This window comes from Bombina bombina, chromosome 1, assembly GCF_027579735.1.
Source record: "Bombina bombina isolate aBomBom1 chromosome 1, aBomBom1.pri, whole genome shotgun sequence".
Taxonomy (NCBI): Eukaryota; Metazoa; Chordata; class Amphibia; order Anura; family Bombinatoridae; genus Bombina; species Bombina bombina.
The window spans coordinates 974846934-974869333 of NC_069499.1; the positions used below are offsets into that span (position 1 = coordinate 974846934).

The following is a 22400-nucleotide window of genomic DNA, read 5'->3' on the forward strand; positions in this document are numbered from 1 at the left end:
GTTGTTTCAGACAGGAATATTAATTAGGAGATTGTTGTTCCTTCCTTGTGTCCTAATCCTTCTTCTCAGAAGGAACGTCTTCTGCACAATTTGGACGTAGTCTGTGCTGTAAAATTTTTACAGACAAGCGCTTACGGACTTTTGTCAATCATCTTCTCTTACATTCTCTGAATGTAAGGGTCAGAAAGCTTTGGCTACCTTTTTTCTTTTGGATGAAGAGTGTCATCCGTTTTGCATAGGAGACTGCTGGACAGCAGCCTCCTGAAAGAGTTACAGCTCTTTCCACTGGGGCTATTGCTTCCTCATGAGCATTCAAAAATAATGCTTCAGTTGAGCTGATTTGCAAGACTGCAATTTGGTTTTCTCTTCAATTTATTCTAAATTTTACAAATTTGATAGCTTTGCTTTGGCTGAAGCTGTTTTTGGGAGAAAGGTTCTTCAAGCAGTGGTGCCTTCCGTTTAGGTTCCCTGTCTTGTCCCTCCCTTTTCATCCGTGTACTCTAGCTTTGGTATTGTAAATTTATGCGGCCCACCCTGTTCTATGAGACAGGTTATTATGTTTTTGTTAAACTTCAAACACCTCTGCACCTTGGCTTTTCCTTTCTCGCCCTAACTTCGGTCGAATGACTGGAGTGGGTGGGAAGGGAGGAGCTATATATACAGCTCTGCTGTGATGCTCTTTGCCTCCTCCTGCTGACCAGGAGGCGTAATCCCACAAGTAAGGATGAAATCCGTGGACTCATCGTGTCTAAAAAGAAACAAATTTATCAGGTAAGCATAAATTTTCTTTTTCCAAAAAGGCATTTGAAATGGCTTTATTACTTGTGATTGGTTAATTAAAGGGACATGAAAGCCAATTTTTTTCTTTCGTGATTTAGAAAGAGCATGTCATTTTAAAGAACTTTCTAATTTACTTCTATTATCTAATTTGCTTCATTCTCTTGATATCACTTATTGAAAAGCATATCTAGATATGCTCAGTAGCTGCTGATTGGTTGCTGCACCTAGAGGCCTTGTGTGATTGGCTCACACATGTGCATTGCTATTTCTTCAACAAAGGATATCTAAAGAATTGAGCAAATTAGATAATAGAAGTAAATTGGAAAGTTGTTTAAAATTGCATGCCCTATCTGAATCATGAAAGTTTAATTTTGACTAGACTGTCCCTTTAAGAAGAAACTTTGATCCATCTATCTGTATGCCTGCAGGCAACATCTGGAAGCCATGGAAATCCCCTCAATTGACCTTGGAAGTGCAATTTTGCAAGTCTCTCTGATTAGACCACGAATGATATCAATGCTGCTGATGTTTCTCTCAGGCTCAGAAACCACTATTAATTATATTATGCATGTATATATGTGTGTATGTGTGTTTATATATATATATATATATATATATATATCTATATATATATATATATATATATGTATGTGTGTGCGTACAGGGAGTGCAGAATTATTAGGCAAATGAGTATTTTGACCACATCATCCTCTTTATGCATGTTGTCTTACTCCAAGCTGTAAAGGCTCGAAAGCCTACTACCAATTAAGCATATTAGGTGATGTGCATCTCTGTAATGAGAAGGGGTGTGGTCTAATGACATCAACACCCTATATCAGGTGTGCATAATTATTAGGCAACTTCCTTTCCTTTGGCAAAATGGGTCAAAAGAAGGACTTGACAGGCTCAGAAAAGTCAAAAATAGTGAGATATCTTGCAGAGGGATGCAGCACTCTTAAAATTGCAAAGCTTCTGAAGCGTGATCATCGAACAATCAAGCGTTTCATTCAAAATAGTCAACAGGGTCGCAAGAAGCGTGTGGAAAAACCAAGGCGCAAAATAACTGCCCATGAACTGAGAAAAGTCAAGCGTGCAGCTGCTAAGATGCCACTTGTCACCAGTTTGGCCATATTTCAGAGCTGCAACATCACTGGAGTGCCCAAAAGCACAAGGTGTGCAATACTCAGAGACATGGCCAAGGTAAGAAAGGCTGAAAGACGACCACCACTGAACAAGACACACAAGCTGAAACGTCGAGACTGGGCCAAGAAATATCTCAAGACTGATTTTTCTAAGGTTTTATGGACTGATGAAATGAGAGTGAGTCTTGATGGGCCAGATGGATGGGCCCGTGGCTGGATTGGTAAAGGGCAGAGAGCTCCAGTCCGACTCAGACGCCAGCAAGGTGGAGGTGGAGTACTGGTTTGGGCTGGTATCATCAAAGATGAGCTTGTGGGGCCTTTTCGGATTGAGGATGGAGTCAAGCTCAACTCCCAGTCCTACTGCCAGTTTCTGGAAGACACCTTCTTCAAGCAGTGGTACAGGAAGAAGTCTGCATCCTTCAAGAAAAACATGATTTTCATGCAGGACAATGCTCCATCACACGCGTCCAAGTACTCCACAGCGTGGCTGGCAAGAAAGGGTATAAAAGAAGAAAATCTAATGACATGGCCTCCTTGTTGACCTGATCTGAACCCCATTGAGAACCTGTGGTCCATCATCAAATGTGAGATTTACAAGGAGGGAAAACAGTACACCTCTCTGAACAGTGTCTGGGAGGCTGTGGTTGCTGCTGCACGCAATGTTGATGGTGAACAGATCAAAACACTGACAGAATCCATGGATGGCAGGCTTTTGAGTGTCCTTGCAAAGAAAGGTGGCTATATTGGTCACTGATTTGTTTTTGTTTTGTTTTTGAATGTCAGAAATGTATATTTGTGAATGTTGAGATGTTATATTGGTTTCACTGGTAAAAATAAATAATTGAAATGGGTATATATTTGTTTTTTTTAAGTTGCCTAATAATTATGCACAGTAATAGTCACCTGCACACACAGATATTCCCCTAAAATAGCTATAACCCCCAAGGCAGAACATAGTGCGATCTGCGATCTTATCGCAGAAACTGGAGCCTGTCTGCAGAAAAAGAACAGCCAGGTCCGTTAAGCATAGAATTTTCTTCAACAGGATTTTTTTTTTCTGGCCAGTGCAATGCTTTCAAAATGACAACCGGTACATTTTTTGTGCAGTATTTTGAAATTATTGGCTAATGGCTGCTCTGCTCCTGAAATTGATACATTTTAGAGGCAAGATTAATGTTACTTTAACCCGCCAGAACTCTGTGACTGTCTGCGACTGCGAGGTAACTGGTAAGTGTAGAAGCTTTTTTATTAGTGCAGCCATTTGAAACTCCTTTCCCTATTATCGTGTAGGTGCTTATTGAATTGTGTTTTTACTGAATGGGCACTGTTAAGAGGCTCACAGCCTGCAGTACCATATTGTGGCAACTGAAGCCAGCTTTAGGGCTGCCGGTAAGGAGGGATCTGTCGGGGGAAATGGATTCAGGGGGCCCCAGCATCCTCAGACCAGAGGGATCCCCTCCGGACTTGTGAACGCAGCGCAAAGACAGGACAGGCTCCTAAACTTCCCAACAAATACAGCAGATGAGGGAACTGAGCACTCTCTGTCCCTCCTACAGTGCCGGAGAGAGGAGGAGAGCAGGGAGTGTTAGAGGATTCGGAATAACATTTATTTACAGCATACTCTTTACTGAGAGGACAGTCTGGGGCAGGCACGCACGTAGTTAATAGAATAGTATGTGTTAAGAGGCTCAGGCTGGGGATGAAAGGGAGGCACTTCTCAGTGTCACAACTCACATGTACTGCGTGCTTTCAAAACAGACTTCGGAACGGCAGTATTACAAAATGACATTCTTGAAAAACAGAATTTATTGCCGTTCCGAAGTCTGTTTTGAAAGCACGCAGTACATGTGAGTTGTGACACTGAGAAGTGCCTCCCTTTCATCCCCAGCCTGAGCCTCTTAACACATATTATTCTATTAACTACGTGCGTGCCTGCCCCAGACTGTCCTCTCAGTAAAGAGTATGCTGTAAATAAATGTTATTCCGAATCCTCTAACACTCCCTGCTCTCCTCCTCTCTCCGGCACTGTAGGAGGGACAGAGAGTGCTCAGTTCCCTCATCTGCTGTATTTGTTGGGAAGTTTAGGAGCCTGTCCTGTCTTTGCGCTGCGTTCACAAGTCCGGAGGGGATCCCTCTGGTCTGAGGATGCTGGGGCCCCCTGAATCCATTTCCCCCGACAGATCCCTCCTTACCGGCAGCCCTAAAGCTGGCTTCAGTTGCCACAATATGGTACTGCAGGCAAGGTGATAATGAGAAGAACATTTAACTGGTGATGTCTTTTTTTTTTTTTATGTGAAACAAAGTGGCAGATGGAAAAGGCCATATTCTGCATAACTAGGCTGTGAGCAATTCCAGTTAATCTCTGACACTTGAGTACAGATAATATTTTTATCATTTGTCTGAGGTTTTTTGCAAAGCAGCTCATACTTCTTTTTTTTATTTTTTTTATTTTGCACAGTAAATGTCTCCATTGGGGATATGCAGATTTAATATTTAATAACTAAGCAATTTGAGTTATGATGCTCTAGAGCAGGCAAACAAAATCTTCATCTTGTGATGCTGTAGCAGAGATCTCCTTCATCCCAGCCCCCACATACCCATCTGCAGGCTGCCCAGCCTCTACAACAAAGCCCTGCTGAATGAAACCTTGTACTGATCCAAGATAATCATTTCACTGCCAGTGGTTTCTTAGGTGGTTTCTATTTGCGCTCACTGATGGTGTATGTGAAGTGAAAGTATGTTTATATAATATATTGCATGGGGTATGCATAAAGGGACCAGGGTGATATGATATGCAGGGGGGGGGTTATGCATGAAGAGACCAGGGTGATATTGAAATGCAGGGGGGGGGGATATCCATGAAGAGACCAGGGTGATATTGATATGCAGGGGGGTATCCATAAAGAGACCAGGGTGATATTGATATGCAGGTGGGGGTATCCATGAAGAGACCAGGGTGATATTGATATGCAGGTGGGGGTATCCATGAAGAGACCAGGGTGATATTGATATGCAGGTGGGGGTATCCATGAAGAGACCAGGGTGTTATTGATATGCAGGGGGGTATCCATGAAGAGACCAGGGTGATATTGATATGCAGGTGGGGGTATCCATGAAGTGACCAGGGTGATATTGATATGCAGGGGGGGTTATCCATGAAGAGACCAGGGTGATATTGATATGCGGGGGGGGTATCCATGAAGAGACCAGGGTGATATTGATATGCAGGGGGGGGTATCCATGAAGAGACCAGGGTGATATTGATATGCAGGGGGGGGTATCCATGAAGAGACCAGGGTGATATTGATATGCAGGGGGGTATATATATATATATATATATATATATACATATATATATACATATATACACACATGCACACACACAATTTAAAACTGAATTTTATTTCAAAATGACCTGCAGAAAAATTTTTACTACAAAAAATCTCATCGCAGAAAGTGAAAAAAAGTTCTGCTTCTGGGGCTATAACTAAAAACAAACTAAAAACTACTTCCAAAACTATTCAGCTTTGATATTAATGTTTTTTGGGTTCATTGAGAACATGGTTGTTGTTCAATAATAAAATTAATCCTCAAAAATACAACTTGCCTAATAATTCTGCACTCCCTGTATATTTACTTACACAACTCACAGAAAACCTGGCACTTTCTAGTAAGCAATTCCATCCTTGGACTCTTAACTAAGCCGCCACACTATGCCCGAGTTGCTAGAAACTGTACAGTTGTCTGTAGTATTCAGGGCTGTGGGTTTTACCTAGGATGTGTACCCAGTCCAGTCTTAGAGTGCAGCCAATTTCTGTGTTTAATAAATACATACAACAGACTGTTTAACATCCCTGTCCCCTGTTAATCTGAACTTTGGGTCCCAACTCAGTTGGGTTAAAGACATCTTAAAGGACATGAAACCCAAATAGATTTCCAATTTACTTCAATTATCAAATTTGCATAGTTTGCATGTTGTTCTTTGATAAAGCAATATCTAGATAGGTAGCGTGCACGTCTGTAAGACTACACGACAGGAAATAGTGCTGCCATCTAGTGCTCTAACATTGCATGCATAACATTGTTGCTAAACTGCTGCCATATCGTGCTGCAGACATGTGCACATTCCTGAACTTACATTCATGCTTTTTAACAAAGAATAACAAGAAAAATAAGAAAATGTTGTTATAGAAGTAAATTGGATAATTTTCTAAAATTGTATGTTCTATCCTAATCATGAAAGAAAATGTTTGGGGTTTATGTCCCTTTAATACTGTTAGTTTTGTAGTATAGTTTAGTTTGTGATTTACATTATTTAAATTGGTAATGCATTTTTAACATTTAAAATATTTTTTTTATATTCTGTACTTTAAGGAAAAGTATAATAGGATAATACAAAAAAACTTAAAGGGACACAATAATGAATATAAAGTGTTTGCTCTTTTCAAAAAGACATACACACTTTTCAACTTTGATAATTGCTTTCAAATCTGCCTTGAAGTCTTTTCTCCAACATTGGTGTGTCTGGTCCACGGCGTCATCCATTACTTGTGGGAAATATTCTCCCCCACAGGGAAAGGCAAGGAGAGCACACAGCAAGCTGTCCATATAGCTCCCCCTCTGGCTCCGCCCCCCAGTCATTCTCCTTGCCGCTCTGAACAAGTAGCATCTCCACGGGTATGGCGAGGAGTTTGTGGTGTTAGTTGTAGTTTTTTATTCTTCTATCAAGAGTTTGTTATTTTAAAATAGTGCTGGCTTGTACTATTTACTCTACAACAGAAAAGTGATGAAGATTTCTGTTTAAGAGGGCTATGATTTTAGCACAAGTAACTAAAATCCATTACTGTTACCACGCAGGACTGTTGAAACAAGAGAACTTCAGTTGGGGGTAACAGTTTGCAGACTCATCTGCTTCAGGTATGACTAGTCTCCTTCTAACAACACAGGCTAATGCTAGATGACAGTCATTTTTCCCCTCAGGGAAAACGGTAAGCCATTTTTCTTTCACCTCAGCAAAAAAGATAACAGGCTTCCCCTTTTTGATTTTTATGCTGGTAGACACTGTCAGGGGCCAAATCGATTGTTTTTTATTACAATATGATGGCAATTGAAATGTTTTATAAGCTCATATACACTTGGGGACGTTTTTTATTGATATGGCTTGCTTTAGACACCTAAATCTAGTCAGGAAGGCCCCTTCACTCTAGTGTACTGAGGGAGGAGGCCTCATTTTGGTATTTCAGTTAATTTCAAGGCAGTGCATGCAGTTCCATGTGAGAGGGTCCTGTGGCTCAGAAAGTGACTCCAGAAGGCTTATTTCTGTGGATGATTGACCCCTAAGAAAGGTAAAAGCTGCAGCAATGCTGTAAGCAGGGATTGTGGTGTATAAAAACGGTTAAATCCAACAATTAGCTCCGGTTTGCTTGTTTTAAGAGCTAGAGTCTCCATATTTGCTGTGCAATACTTTCTAAGCATTAAGACACTGGGGTCCAAATTTCAGAAAAATCGGATATTGCCTTCATAGTTTTTTGAACATTCAGAAATAAAGTGTGTCATTTTATTATTTAAAGAGACAGTAACGTTTTTGTTTAAAATCGTTTTTATTGCATTGTTTGCCTGCCTAAATCTGTTTAACATGTCTGTGCCATCAGATAACCTATGTTCTGTGTGTGTAGAGACAAATGTGGTTCCCCCTTCGAGTGTTTGTGATAATTGTGCCATAGTGTCCAAACAAAATGAGGACAGCTCTGTTACATTTCATAATGTTGCCCAAGATGATTTATCTAATGAAGGTAGTGGGGATAGTTCTACATCCTCTCCTTCTGTGTCTACACCAGCTTTGCCCGCGCAGGCGACACCTAGCGCGCCAGTGCTTATTTCTATGCAACAATTAACAGCAGTAGTGGATAATTCTATAGCAAATCTTGTATCCAAACTGCCAGCATTTCAGAGAAAGCGTGATTGTTCAGCTTTAAATACAGATAAAAGGGATGAACAATCAGACACTGACGATGCTTTATCTATTTTACCCTCACATCAATCGGAATTGGCTGTGAGGGAAGGGCTGTCAGGGTGAAATTTCAGACTCAGGAAAAATTTCTCAACAGGCAGAACCTGATATAGTAGCATTTAAGTTTAAGCTAGAACATCTCTGCGCTTTGCTAAAGGAGGTATTAGCTACTCTGGATGACTGTGATTCTATGGTAGTACCAGAGAAGTTGTGCAAATTGGACAAATTTTTAGAGGTCCCAGTGCACGACGACGCTTTTCCAATACCCAAAAGGGTAGCGAACATAGTGGAAAAGGAGTGGGAGAAGCCAGGTGTACCCTTTGCCCCACCTCCTATATTTAAGAAAATGTTTCCCATAGTAGACCCTAGAAGGGACGCATGGCAGACGGTCCCGAAGGTTGAGGGAGCTGTTTCAACACTAGCGAAGCTCACCACTATTCCTATAGAGGACAGCTGCGCTTTCAAAGATCCTATGGATAAAAAATTGGAAGGATTGCTTAAAAAGGTTTTTGTTCAGCAAGGGTTCATCCTTCAACCAGCTACGTGTGTTATTACTGTCACTTCAGTGGCGTCCTTTTGGGTCGAGGAACTAGAAAGGTCGCTCCAGAAAGAGACTTCCTATGAAGAAGTCATGGACAGAATTCGCGCATTAAAATGAGCTAATTCCTTTATATTGGATGCCGCCTTTCAAATAACGAAATTGGCGGCTAAAAACTCAGGTTTTGCTATAGTAGCGCGGAGGGCGCTTTGGCTGAAATCCTGGTCGGCAGATGTGTCGTCCAAGACTAAGTTACTTAATATTCCTTTCAAGGGTAAGACCCTTTTTGGGCCGGAATTGAAGGAAATTATTTCAGACATCACTGGGGGTAAGGGCCATGCCCTCCCACAGGATAGGCCTTTTAAGGCTAAGAACAAGTCTAATTTTTGTTCCTTTCGCAATTTCAGGAACGGACCGGCTAATAACTCCACTGCCGCTAGACAAGAAGGTAACGCGGCCCAGCCCAAACCCGCTTGGAAGCCCATGCAAGGCTGGAACAAGGTTAAACAGACCAAGAAACCTGCTGCTGCTACCAAGACAGCATGAAGGGGTAGCCCCGATCCGGGACCGGATCTGGTAGGGGGCAGACTATCTCTCTTCGCTTGGGCAAGAGATGTTCAAGATCCCTGGGCACTAGAGATAGTCTCCAAGGGATACCTGCTAGAGTTCAAGGGACTTCCTCCAAGGGGAAGGTTCCACCTGTCTCGCTTATCTTCAGACCAGATAAAGAAACAGGCATTCTTACATTGTGTAAGAGACCTATCAAAGATGGGAGTGATAAACCCAGTCCCCTCCAGGGAACAAGGTCTAGGTTTTTACTCAAACCTGTTTGTGGTTCCCAAAAAAGAGGGAACTTTCAGGCCAATTCTGGATTTAAAGATATTAAACAAGTTCCTCAGTGTTCCATCCTTCAAAATGGAAACCATTCGGACAATCTTGCCGACAATCCAGCAGGGTCAATATTTGACTACCGTGGATCTAAAGGATGCGTATCGGCATATTCCAATCCACAAAACTCATCATCAGTTCCTGAGGTTCGCCTTTCTGGACAAACATTACCAGTTTGTGGCTCTTCCATTCGGTTTAGCCACCGCTCCCAGAATTTTCACAAAGGTGCTAGGGTCCCTTCTAGCGGTCCTAAGGCCGAGGGGCATCGCTGTAGCACCTTATCTAGACGACATCCTAATCCAAGCGTCATCTCTTTCCAAAGCAAGGGCCCACACAGACATTGTGTTGGCTTTTCTCAGATCTCACGGGTGGAAGGTGAACATAGAAAAGAGTTCACTGTCACCGTCCACAAGGGTTCCTTTTCTGGGAACAATAATAGATTCTGTGGAAATGAAGATCTTCCTGACAGAAGTCAGAAAGCTAAAGCTTCTAAACGTTGTCGAGTTCTTCATTCTATTCCTCAACCCTCCATAGCTCAGTGCATGGAAGTAATAGGACTAATGGTCGCAGCAATGGACGTGGTTCCTTTTGCTCGAATTCATCTAAGACCATTAGCTGTGCATGCTCAATCAGTGGAATGGGGATTATACAGACTTGTCTCCCCAAATTCAAGTAGACCAGGTAACCAGGGACTCACTTCTCTGGTGGTTGACCCAGGATCACCTGTCTCAGGGAATGAGTTTCCGCAGACCGGAGTGGGTCATCGTCACGACCGACGCCAGCCTCTTGGGGTGGGGCGTGGTCTGGGACTCCCTGAAAGCTCAGGGCCTATGGTCTCGGGAAGAGTCGCTTCTCCCGATAAACATTTTGGAACTAAGAGCAATATTCTATGCGCTCCTGGCTTGGCCTCAGCTAGCGGAAGCCAGGTTCATAAGATTTCAGTCGGACAACATAACGACTGTTGCGTACATAAATCATCAGGGGGGAACAAAGAGTTTCCTAGCGATGAAGGAAGTAACCAAGATTATCTAATGGGCAGAGAATCACTCCTGCCATCTATCTGCTATTCACATCCCAGGAGTAGACAACTGGGAGGCGGACTATTTGAGTAGTCAGACTTTCCACCCGGAGGTCTTTGCTCAGTTAACCCAATTATGGGGCATTCCAGACATGGATCTAATGGCGTCCCGTCAGAACTTCAAGATTCCTTGCTACGGGTCCAGATCCAGGGATCCCAAGGCAACTCTAGTGGATGCATTAGTGGCGCCTTGGTCGTTCAACCTAGCGTATGTGTTTCCACCGTTTCCTCTCCTTCCCAGGCTCATAGCCAGGATCAAACAGGAGAAGGCCTCGGTGATTCTGATAGCTCCTGCGTGGCCACGCAGGACTTGGTATGCAGACCTGGTGAATATGTCATCGGCTCCACCATGGAAGCTACCTTTGAGACAGGATCTTCTAGTACAAGGTCCATTCGAACGTCCAAATCTAGTTTCTCTGCAGCTGACTGCTTGGAAATTGAACGCTTGATTTTATCCAAGCGTGGGTTTTCGAATTCTGTGATAGATACTCTGGTCCAAGCCAGAAAACCTGCGACTAGAAAGATTTACCATAAAATATGGAAAAAATATATCTGCTGGTGTGAATCCAAGGGATTCTCCTGGAGTAAGATTAAAATTCCAAAGATTCTCTCCTTTCTCCAAGAAGGTTTGGATAAAGGGTTGTCAGCTAGTTCTCTGAAAGGACAGATTTCTGCTTTATCTGTCTTGTTACACAAACGACTGGCAGCTGTGCCAGATGTACAAGCTTTTGTTCAGGCTTTGGTTAGAATCAAGCCTGTTTACAGACCCATGACTCCTCCTTGTAGTCTAAATTTAGTTCTTTCAGTTCTTCAAGGGGTTCCGTTTGAACCTTTACATTCCATAGATATTAAGTTATTATCTTGGAAAGTTCTGTTTTTGGTTGCTATTTCTTCTGCTAGAAGAGTTTCTGAATTATCTGCTTTGCAATGTAATCCACCCTATCTGGTTTTCCATTCAGATAAGGTTGTTTTGCGTACTAAGCCTGGTTTTCTTCCAAAAGTTGTTTCCAACAAGAATATTAACCAGGAAATAGTTGTTCCTTCTCTGTGTCCGAATCCAGTTTCAAAGAAGGAATGTTTATTACACAATTTAGATGTTGTTCGTGCTTTAAAGTTCTACTTAGAAGCAACAAAAGATTTTAGACAAACCTCATCTTTGTTTGTCGTTTACTCTGGTAAGAGGAGAGGTCAAAAAGCTACTGCTACCTCTCTCTCTTTCTGGCTGAAAAGCATTATCCGATTGGCTTATGAGACTGCCGGACGGCAACCTCCTGACCGAATCACAGCTCACTCTACTATTGCTGTGGCTTCCACTTGGGCCTACAAGAACGAGGCTTCTGTTGATCAGATATGTAAGGCAGTGACTTGGTCCTCTCTGCACACTTTTGCCAAATTCTACAAATTTGATACTTATGCTTCTTCGGAGGCTATTTTTGGGAGAAAGGTTTTGCAAGCCGTGGTGCCTTCCATTTAGGTAACCTGATTTGCTCCCTCCCTTCATCCGTGTCCTAAAGCTTTGGTATTGGTTCCCACAAGTAATGGATGACGCCGTGGACCGGACACACCAATGTTGGAGAAAACAGAATTTATGCTTACCTGATAAATTACTTTCTCCAACGGTGTGTCCGGTCCACGGCCCGCCCTGGTTTCCTAATCAGGTTGAAATTTTTTTCTTTATACACTACAGTCACCACGGCACCCTATAGTTTCTCCTTTTTCTCCTAACCGTCGGTCGAATGACTGGGGGGCGGAGCCAGAGGGGGAGCTATATGGACAGCTTGCTGTGTGCTCTCCTTGCCTTTCCCTGTGGGGGAGAATATTTCCCACAAGTAATGGATGACGCCGTGGACCGGACACACTGTTGGAGAAAGTAATTTGTCAGGTAAGCATAAATTCAGCAGCCATTTAGTGTCTTCTTAGTGTAATAAAATAATTCTACATCCATGTAAAAAAAAAAAAGCTACCTTGCTAATATTTATATTCTGATATCACCTTTTTTAAGTGAGTGATTAGCAGTGCACATCTTTTAAAGGAACAGTAAATACAGTAGATTTGCAAAATCAACAAATGCATGATAAAAAGACAATACAATAGCACTTAGTCTGAACTTCAAATGAATAATAGATTATTTTCTGACAAATTTCAAAGTTATGTCTATTTCCACTCCCCCTGTATCATGTGACAGCCATCAGCCAATCACAAATTCATATATGTATATTCTGTGAATTCTTGCACATGCTCAGTAGGAGCTGGTGACTTAAAAAGTATAAATATAAAAATATTGTGCACATTTTGTTAATGGAAGTAAATTGGAAAGTTGCTTAAAATTGTTGCTCTATCTGATTCAAGAAAGTTTAATTTTGTTTTGAGTGTCAGTTTAAGTGAGTGGTGAGCATTTCTATTCCCTATGGTTTGCAGTTTGCACATTGTGTACTATCTGTGTTCCATTTTGTAAAATCCTAGTTTCTGTAGCTTGAGCTGGAGTTTTTATTGTTTTGCTTATGAACTACAAATTGGCAGCTTTTAGTTGTTAATTGGCTCAATATGCTTTTGCTGGATTGAAAATGGTGGTGATTTTCCAAGTAAATATGTGTTATTTATGCCATAACAATGGCCTGATCAGGAATATTTTATTGTGAGCAATAGTATAGACAGAATAACTTGTTTATTTTTCATCAGGGAAAATTATTACAAAATAGAAAACAGTGTTGTTATTTTGTATGTACCCTAAACATATATCAAATATATGGTTTCTTTGTTGTGTTGTTGCATAATAGTGGATTAACCCGGAAGCCTTCACTGATGAGATTATAGTTCCATCTTTTTTCTACTGTTACTTTTGGTGTCTACATCCTGAAGATTTCTTTAATAGGCTCAATGCCGTTATCTGCTGTCAAAACTAGGGCTAAAAGGCTATGTGATACGTGTCATGGTTCTTTCCTACCCTGATGGCTCTGTGCAGCAAAACTCACTATCAAGCCTTTCTCCTTAAAGTGTTGGATTTGTCTCTTGCTGATCCCTGAATGAATTTCTTTAGAGGATTTCTCTGTGTCCCCTTATTCTGCATGATCCTGCATGGGGGCAGTTGGATCTCTCCCTACTATTGGTATAGCGTAGGCAGCCGGGGAGAAGACATCTCATGGGTAGAGAACCAGACTAAATCGCCTGATTGATTTCCATAGATGATATGGCTGAACAGTGCATATGATACTGCTCTGCTCCTTATGCAGCACTCGTGTGCGCATCTTTCTGAATATAATAGTAATTGATATTCATTCTTTTTTTACCCCAATTTATTTATTTGTGTATATTTCTTTCTAGTAAGAAGAAGTATTGCATTATCTATGGGAAATGGACAGAATGTTTGTGGAGTGTGGATCCTGCCAAATATGAATCCTACAAAAAAGTGGAAAAGAAAGGAGGGGAAAATAAAAAAAACAAACAGGTGAGGACAGAGTTGGATAAAGATACGGAGCACTAAGGATGTATTATTCTTTAGGAACCAGGGATCATTTACGTTAATAAGATCGTTTATACCCTTAAATGGAAAGTCTATTTTTTTATTTATTTTTAAATCTGATTGAGGAGATCCTTGTCCAAGCTTACATATTTTGCTGGCAGAGCATTTTGTAGAATTTTGTTTGGAATGATAGGGTCAGTATTTTTATTGCATGCTATAAAAGTTTTTAAAATGTCTTCTCCAAAATGCCTTGTCACTACTTGACAGCCAAGCTTGGATCAATCATAAGGACTTTTGGTGCACATCATACCCTATAATAATCATCTAAGCAAATATTTTTCCCCATATTTACTTTTTACTAACACTGGTTTTTATCTTCAGAGTGAAGAATCATTGAAGTCAGACAATGATGAAGCAGATGACATGCCAGAAGTCCAAGAGACGGTGCATGTTATACCGGGCAGCAAATTGTTATGGAGGATAACCACCCGACCTTCCAATGCCTCCCAGGTGAGCAGGGCAATGGCATGCAGAGTTCAAAAGCAATATAAACATGTTATTGCTCTGATCAGAAGCTATACATGATAAACCCAAACTCAACACAGGGAAATTTTAATATGGAAGAAAAATGAATACAACGTATACAGAGGAAAAATAAAGCACAATATTTCTTTATTTTATGGTAACATATAAATAAAATGTCAATTGGCTTTATGCAGATAATGAAAATGTTATATATTGATAATAAGAAGGTTCATAAACAAGTAAATTAATTCATAGAACTCTAAACAAATTTATGTAGTACAGTTCATGTTAATACATGTTAAAGGGTTATTAAACAGTCATTCGGCTAGATTTAGAGTTTTGTTGGTAAAGACCCGCGTAGCTAGCGCAGCTTTTTTTCCTACTGCTGCTTCCAAACAACGCTGGTATTGAGAGTTGTCTGAGGGGCTGCGTTAGGCTGAAAAAAGGGTGCGCTGAGCTGAATTTACCACCACTTCAACCCTCAATACCAGCGTTGCTTACGGTAGCGGTAAGCTGGCAAAACTTGCTCGTGCACGATTCCCCCATAGGAAACAATGGAGCAGTTTGGGCTGAAAAAAAACCTAACACCTGCAAAAAAGCAGCGTTAAGCTCCCAACGCAGCCCCATTGTTTCCTATGGGGAAACAGTTTCTAAGTCTGCACCTAACACCCTAACATGAACCCCGAGTCTAAACACCCCTAACCTTACACTTATTAACCCCTAATCTGCCGCCCCCGCTATCGCTGACACCTGCATTATATTATTAACCCCTAATCTGCTGCTCCGGACACCTATATTATTAACCCCTAAAGCGCCGCACTCCCGTCTCGCAAACCCTAATCTGCCCCCCCCAACGTCGCCGCAACCTAACTTCAAGTTTTAACCCCTAATCTGCCAACCGGACCTCGCCTCTACTCTAATAAATGTATTAACCCCTAAAGCTAAGCCTAACCCATACCCCCCTAAATTAAATATAATTTTAATCTAACAAAATAAAATTAAATCTTATTAACTAAAGTATTCCTATTTAAAACTAAATACTTACCTGTAAAATAAACCCTAATATAGCTACAATATAACGAATAATTATATTGTAGCTATTTTAGGATTTATATTTATTTTACAGGCAACTTTGTATTTATTTTAACTAGGTACAATAGCTATTAAATAGTTAATAACTATTTAATAGCTACCTAGTTAAAATAATTACAAAATTACCTGTAAAATAAATCCTAACCTAAGTTACAATTAAACCTAACACTACACTATCAATAAATTAATTACATAAATTAACTACAATTAAATAAACTAAACTAAATTACAAAAAACCCACACTAAATTACAAAAAAAAAAAAAAGATTACAAGAATATTAAGCTAATTACACCTACTCTAAGCCCCCTAATAAAATAAAAAAGCCCCCCAAAATAATAAAGGTCCCTACCCTATTCTAAATTAAAAAGTAACCAGCTCTTTTACCAGCCCTTAAAAGGGCTTTTTGCGGGGCATGCCCCAAAGTAATCCGCTCTTTTGCCTGTAAAAAAAAAAAAATACAACGCCCCCCAAACATTAAAACCCACCACCCACATACCCCTACTCTAACCCAAACCCCCCTTAAATAAACCTAACACTACTCCCCTGAAGATCTCCCTACCTTGAGTCATCTTCACCCAGCCGGGCCGAAGTCTTCATCCGATGGGGCAGAAAAGGACATCCAGACCGGCAAAAGTCTTCATCCTATCCGGGCAGAAGAGGACATCCGGACCGGCAGACATCTTCATCCAAGCGGCATCTTCTATCTTCATCCATCCGGAGCGGAGCCATTTTCTTCCAGCCGACGCGGATCCATCCTCTTCAACCGACGCCTACTCGCCGAATGAAGGTTCCTTTAAATGACGTCATCCAAGATGGCGTCCCTCGAATTCCGATTGGCTGATAGGATTCTATCAGCCAATCGCAATTAAGGTAGGAAAAATCTGATTGGCTGATTCATCAAAGTTAACCTTCACTTTAAGATTTGAGACATCGTTATTTACCAATCTCACATCTTGCCATCATCTCTCTGTTCAGTAAGAATGGGCTTCAGTATTAGATTATGCATCTCAATGAAGGTTATAGGCTCATCTAACTGGACCATTTGAACTTGAAATCAGCATAGATACAATTCTTATGAAGTTGAATGGAGCACCCTATGGATGATTTGTATGTAGTGTGAGTTTCTACAGTTTGTCTCTGTTCTACAGATGTACAATTTTACCAGCTTTGCTGTTACACTCAATGAATTGGATCCAGAGGTCAAGCTAGCTCCTACAGACTGCCGTCTGCGGACAGATATTAGAAGTATGGAGAATGGAGATCTAGGTAAGCACTGAGTGCCAGAACCTACAAACTTTAGTTTTGAAATAGACTTTTTATTTTGATTGTTTCATTGTCACTTTGTGTAAACCATACGTGGAAGTACCATTAGATACTGACCAGCTGGATGTTCTACATCAAGTCCCTTCATGCTGTAACTATTTACTTTATATGCATCAGCAAGCAACAGATTATCGTTATAGAAATATCAATAAATTTGCTTTTGTAAAGATATTCAACAAAGTGTGTGAGGGAACCTACTAAATTTGCACTTGGTACAAAGTTTAGACTGTTGCCAGAGGGAATTCAGTATTCCTTGTATAATATGCAGCATTTACAGGTTTTATAAGGTCACACTGTATCTGAGGTGTACCACAGGTAGGGATAAGAACACTTCAAATAAGTTAGCTAAAGAAACTAACAGAAAAAAGATACTTGGTAAGCACTCAGATGACCCCCAATTAACGGAGTAGGATAAGAAACACACAATTTAAAAAAAAATTCTAATAAAGATATATGTTTTAAATTGTGTGTTTCTTATCCTACTCCGTTAATTGGGGGTCATCTGAGTGCTTACCAAGTATCTTTTTTCTGTTAGTTTCTTTAGCTAACTTATTTGAAATGTAACTCTTGCTGATACATAGCACCGAACCACATACAACTGTAAAATATTAAAGGGACAGTAAACCATAAAAAAAATGTTATATAATTCTGCACATAGTGCAGAATTATATAACATTATAATAGCGCAAACATTGTAAAACCAAATTTCCCCTTTGAATTTAAAAAACTGCTGTTTTTCAGACCCGCTCTCTGTGATCTTCTGAGCGGGTCTGTTTTTTTCTAACAGCGCATCGGGCGGGCCGGGCTTTGACTATACAGCTGGCCCGATGCGCTGTCAGACCCGCTCAGAAGAGAGCAGAGAGCGGGTCTGTAAAACAGCCGTTATTTTTTAAATTCAAAGGGGAAATTTGGTTTTACAATGTTTGCGCTAATATAATGTTATATAATTCTGCACTATGTGCAGAATTATATAACATTTTTTTTATGGTTTACTGACACTTTAAGGCCTTTGCACCTTATTACAGAACGGTTAAAGACCCAACGTTAAACTCAAGAGTGCTGCCATCAATTCTATCCAAATTTCAGGGATAAGAACACAGCAGGCATTGCAGCCTGGTACATTGCATGTTTGTTTTTTCTTTTCAGACCAGGCCAGTAAAGAGAAGGAACGGTTAGAGGAGAAGCAAAGAGCATCCAGGAGGGAGCGAGCCAAATCTAATGGGGAGTGGAGAACTAGGTACTGTCTGCCTAAATGGAGAATAATTTTGCTGCATACCATAGTAATATATATCTTAATATTGATTTAAACATGCACATATACATGCAGTTCATACATTTCATAAGGATACTGTTTCTTAGCCACTTAGAAGACAGAATCTTCCTGAAGTCAAATCTCTTGATTTGCTTCTCTCCTTTTCCCTATATATATACTAGTCTCACTTCTCCCTGGCTCCAGTTTTAACATTTCTATCTGTTTCTAATGGTAGCTGAACATATTTGTTTAAGGGAATGGTCAGGTATTGGATTTAGGAAACCCTCTGTACCAGCTGCTGCTATTTAGAGAAGCATGACTAATTTCCTAATGCCATGCGGCTTTAGAATCAGGTAATAGTTTTTTAGTTTGTTTCATTTCTAGCCTCTCTGATATAATCTCTCTAGCTTAGATCCCATGTTCAGTGCTATGAGGCCAGAGAGAGGAGAGGGAGGGTTTTATTAGTGGGAACCTTTCACACTTCTGGAATCCGGAGCTGGAGGACACCTTGAGCCGCAGTATCTACACTGCACAGAGTGATCTCCTATACTTTAGGCAAAATAGATCATCATCACAGACGGACAGGTTCACAAGTAGTGAACCTGTCTCTGACATACAAAGCCCTCAACTGCACTGCTCCCCCCTATATCTCAGACTTTGTCTCCAGATACTCTCCCTCCCGTCCCCTTCGCTCTGCTCATGACCTCCTACTCTCCTCCTCTCTTGTTACCTCCTCACACTTCCGTTTACAGGACTTCTCCAGACTGGCTCCCATCTTGTGGAGCTCTCTGCCTCGCTCCACAAGCCTCTCCCCTACTTTTGAAAGCTGCATGCGCTCCCTAAAGACTCTACTGTTCAGGGATGCATACAACCTACACTAACCTTTCTTTATACCAGTTTCTCTCCTCCATTGCTATCCCCTGAACCCCCTTAGCCTGTAAGTCTAAGAGTCCAGCTGTTCATAGATCACCTACTTAAGAGCTGACTACAACAGTGCGACTCTTGGCAGGGCCCTCTACCCGTTTGATCCCTATAAATGTTTTGTTGTACTCCACCTTTGTTTATAGAGCTGCGGAATCTGTTGGCGCTCTACAAATAACGAATAATAATAATAACCTGTCTGCCTGCAATCTCCACTTGCAAATCTGCATTGCATTAAGAAATTTAGAGGTTTTGTGTGCAATGCCGCCCCCTGCTTCTGCGTAACCAACAAGGCATTTCAATCACCCTGAACAAGCATGTGTCGGGGGGATTCTTGTAAATATGTGGCAGTGACCCTGCTCCGCATAGCCTCAAATGCAGCTTCATAAATTCACCCCTTTGTACAGGATCTGCTACAGCATTGTAGTGATGTTATATGGCCGCTGCTACTATACGACTGCATTTTTTTTTTTTTTGGTACGTGTGGCTTTATTTTGATGTACCCTCATTGCAAAAATTTCCCCCGGTTTACCACTCTGCATTTTCAGTCTTTGACTTTTTCTTTTCAAGTTGACCCCATACTCTACTCAAAAATAGGAAAGTGCCTCATCTTTACCACCAGAAAACAGATCTTGAATTTCATGCTGTAAAACAACTACATGCCCATTCCATAAACTACACAAAAATTGGGAATTCTGATTTATTATAAAATTTTGTGCTATCTATAATGAATTATAACAGAAAAAAATAGATTTTACTACTTGCCTGATATCTCTCTTTTATTACTCTGTGTCATTTTCTCTTCTATGTCTTGTTCATTCATTAAAGGTTTTTTTAGGGTTCAATAGTAAAAGTTATTGTTTATTTTCCAGATGGTTCACTCAAGGCGATAACCCACATACTAGGACTTCAGACTGGATCTATACAGGCGGATATTTTGATAGAAGTTTCACAGACTGTCCGGACATTTATTGACCCTCTGGGTGTCCTTCCTGTCACTTTCAGACTGGAACATTACATGAACTTTGTACTGGAGTTACTGCTCAGTAACTGTGTCTACAGAAGAGCAGAAGTATTTACACTTCATTATGTTCTTTTTTTTGTAAAGAATTAAGGAAATAATATTGTTCAGCAATCAGGGATCAAATTTCCACTTAGTTTGGATGCCATATGAAAACACAGCTTAAAGTGTGTATGACATCTACACAAACACTTATTATAGCTTATGTATGCAAATCGTCATGATTCAGCTTTGTTTCACCAATGGGGCTCTCCATGCTAATTTGATATTTATATATTCGAAAATGTTCCTATGGAACATTTATTGGTTTTTGTTCATACAACTATCAGGTTGTAAATAAAATGGCAGGAACATGTGTAATGTGTGAAAAGAAAAAATATCATTTAGAAAAGGTGTGTACACACCTATATGCATAAGCATAAACCCAGAATCACTTATTGGTCTCTTAAAGGCACATAATACCCATATGATAAATCACTTGAAAGTAATGCAGCATAACTGTAAAAATCTGACAAGAAAGTATCATCTCTATTTTTTTCCTCAAAATTTCTTCAGCTCACAATATTAAGTGCTCTGTGAACTGTTATCCTTCAGTTAATGTCAGCAACATATTGAGAGAAAAAAAACAGACAATCAGCTTCAGCATTGCTGAGGTCATACTGATTTACTGTGTTCTTGTGAGTGTTCATTGTAAACTTCCTTAAACTGAGGAGGGAAATAACATGACTGTGACTGCACATTTCCTTGCAAGTCATAGGACTAGCATCCTGATTGGCTGCTTAAAGTCCCTTTACAATGGGATGTGGCTACTGAGGAAATGTTGATCTAAAATATATTTTTTACATTGAGATATACATGTGCATTTGGGATATTTTCTAGTCAGCTTTTTACAGATGTTCTGCATCACTTTCAAGTGCTTCAACATTTGAGTAACTTGTTCCTTCAAGCTTTTATTAAACAGGAATACATAACATTTTTGTGCTCTACAGTAATCATCATGATTCTGACTTTATGAACAGAAGAGATATTTTTGTGTCATGCATCCTGGTAGTCAGGTCAGATTGCTGCCATGTAATAAACATACATTTAATTGTAGGGGACATGCTGTATCCCAATGTGAGAATCCCATGAGTGATTGGTCCTTTTAGGGATTTATACTTTAAATCTCAAGTTTTTCCATTTAGGAGAAAGTCTTGATACTGCCATTTTACACAGAAAGATAATGCACTAAAACCAGAGGATTGGTGTTTATAACTAATAGGTCACAAAATGCATATTTACTTCTATGTGTTGAATACAATACTTGACATAGTAGTTGTAGGTCAGAGCCCATTGTGGGACAAATAGCTGAATTGCTGCCTAACTCATTTTACCTTGACCCAAAGAAGCCCCATATCTGCTACGCTGGATTCTTGACTTAAAGGGACATACGTGGTTTTTTTTTATTTAAATAATCAATACATTTAACATTTTAACTAATAGCGAAATTTAAAGAACTTTAAAGAACTGTTAATATAGACTTATTAATAAATTGCTTTTTCTAACTTTTTTCATATGAAAAGTTAGTACTATGCTGCAGAATTTTATCGGCAACCACCAAGGTCTGTATTGATATCACTGTTTGGTAACTATGTCCCTTTAAGACACTTAGATAGATACTTGTTGCTTCAAAAATCATATATTTGTAAGGGTGTATGTTCATACCCCATACATACATACATAGTTATGTTTATTTATTATTTAAGAAATCAAACACATTGATTTTCATGATATATATTTTTTTTGCTCTTCACTAATTCTTATTCATGCCTCCTTTGCATCTCTTTAGATAAAAAAAAAACCTTTAATATTTATATTTGTTTTAAATTGCTGTAGGATAACTTCTATAACACTGTGTTACTGAAGGGCTGATAGGAAAGAACGCTGTAATTAACACATGTTCAATAACAAATCATATGTCAGTAAATTACATTTATATAATAAAGCTATAAGCTCATCATATAATCATGGCGGTTGCGCATGTGAAATGCAATGAATATGCTGATATTTTACTACATGAATGTGCAGACGTCTGGTGCAGTTTGTGATTACATGAAAATAGGATTCTATAGCAATTTCAGTAGCCAATGTGATGTAAATACATTACATTGCAATATACTGCTAGTTAATATAAATGTCATTGGGTTCTGCTCCTGTGCATTATAATCTTACCTGCTGCAGTTACTAATTATCCCAATTAATTTAGTGCAGCGTCCTGTTTATTATAAAATAAAAGAACACTAGAAGCTAAAATTCACTTCCAAGCATTGCACTAGACTGCTGAATATCCGTTTAAAAACAAACTTTAAGGACACCTGCAATTTTCACAT

The 22400-nt window shown here is 40.0% G+C and overlaps 1 protein-coding gene across 2 annotated transcripts in view; it reads left to right on the forward strand.

Annotated features, from left to right (window-relative positions):
• OSBPL2 (oxysterol binding protein like 2) overlaps positions 1-22035 on the forward strand; it is a 343613-nt gene extending 321578 nt beyond the window's left edge. For both annotated transcript variants that reach the window (XM_053706680.1, XM_053706597.1), the window contains exons 10-14: positions 13758-13881; positions 14278-14406; positions 16663-16780; positions 17984-18074; positions 19883-22035. In XM_053706680.1, coding sequence (XP_053562655.1) covers positions 13758-13881; positions 14278-14406; positions 16663-16780; positions 17984-18074; positions 19883-19985 — 565 coding nt within the window. In that variant the 3' untranslated portion in view covers positions 19986-22035. The remainder of the gene's footprint in view (positions 1-13757; positions 13882-14277; positions 14407-16662; positions 16781-17983; positions 18075-19882) is intronic.
• The last annotated feature ends 365 nt before the right edge of the window (positions 22036-22400 follow it).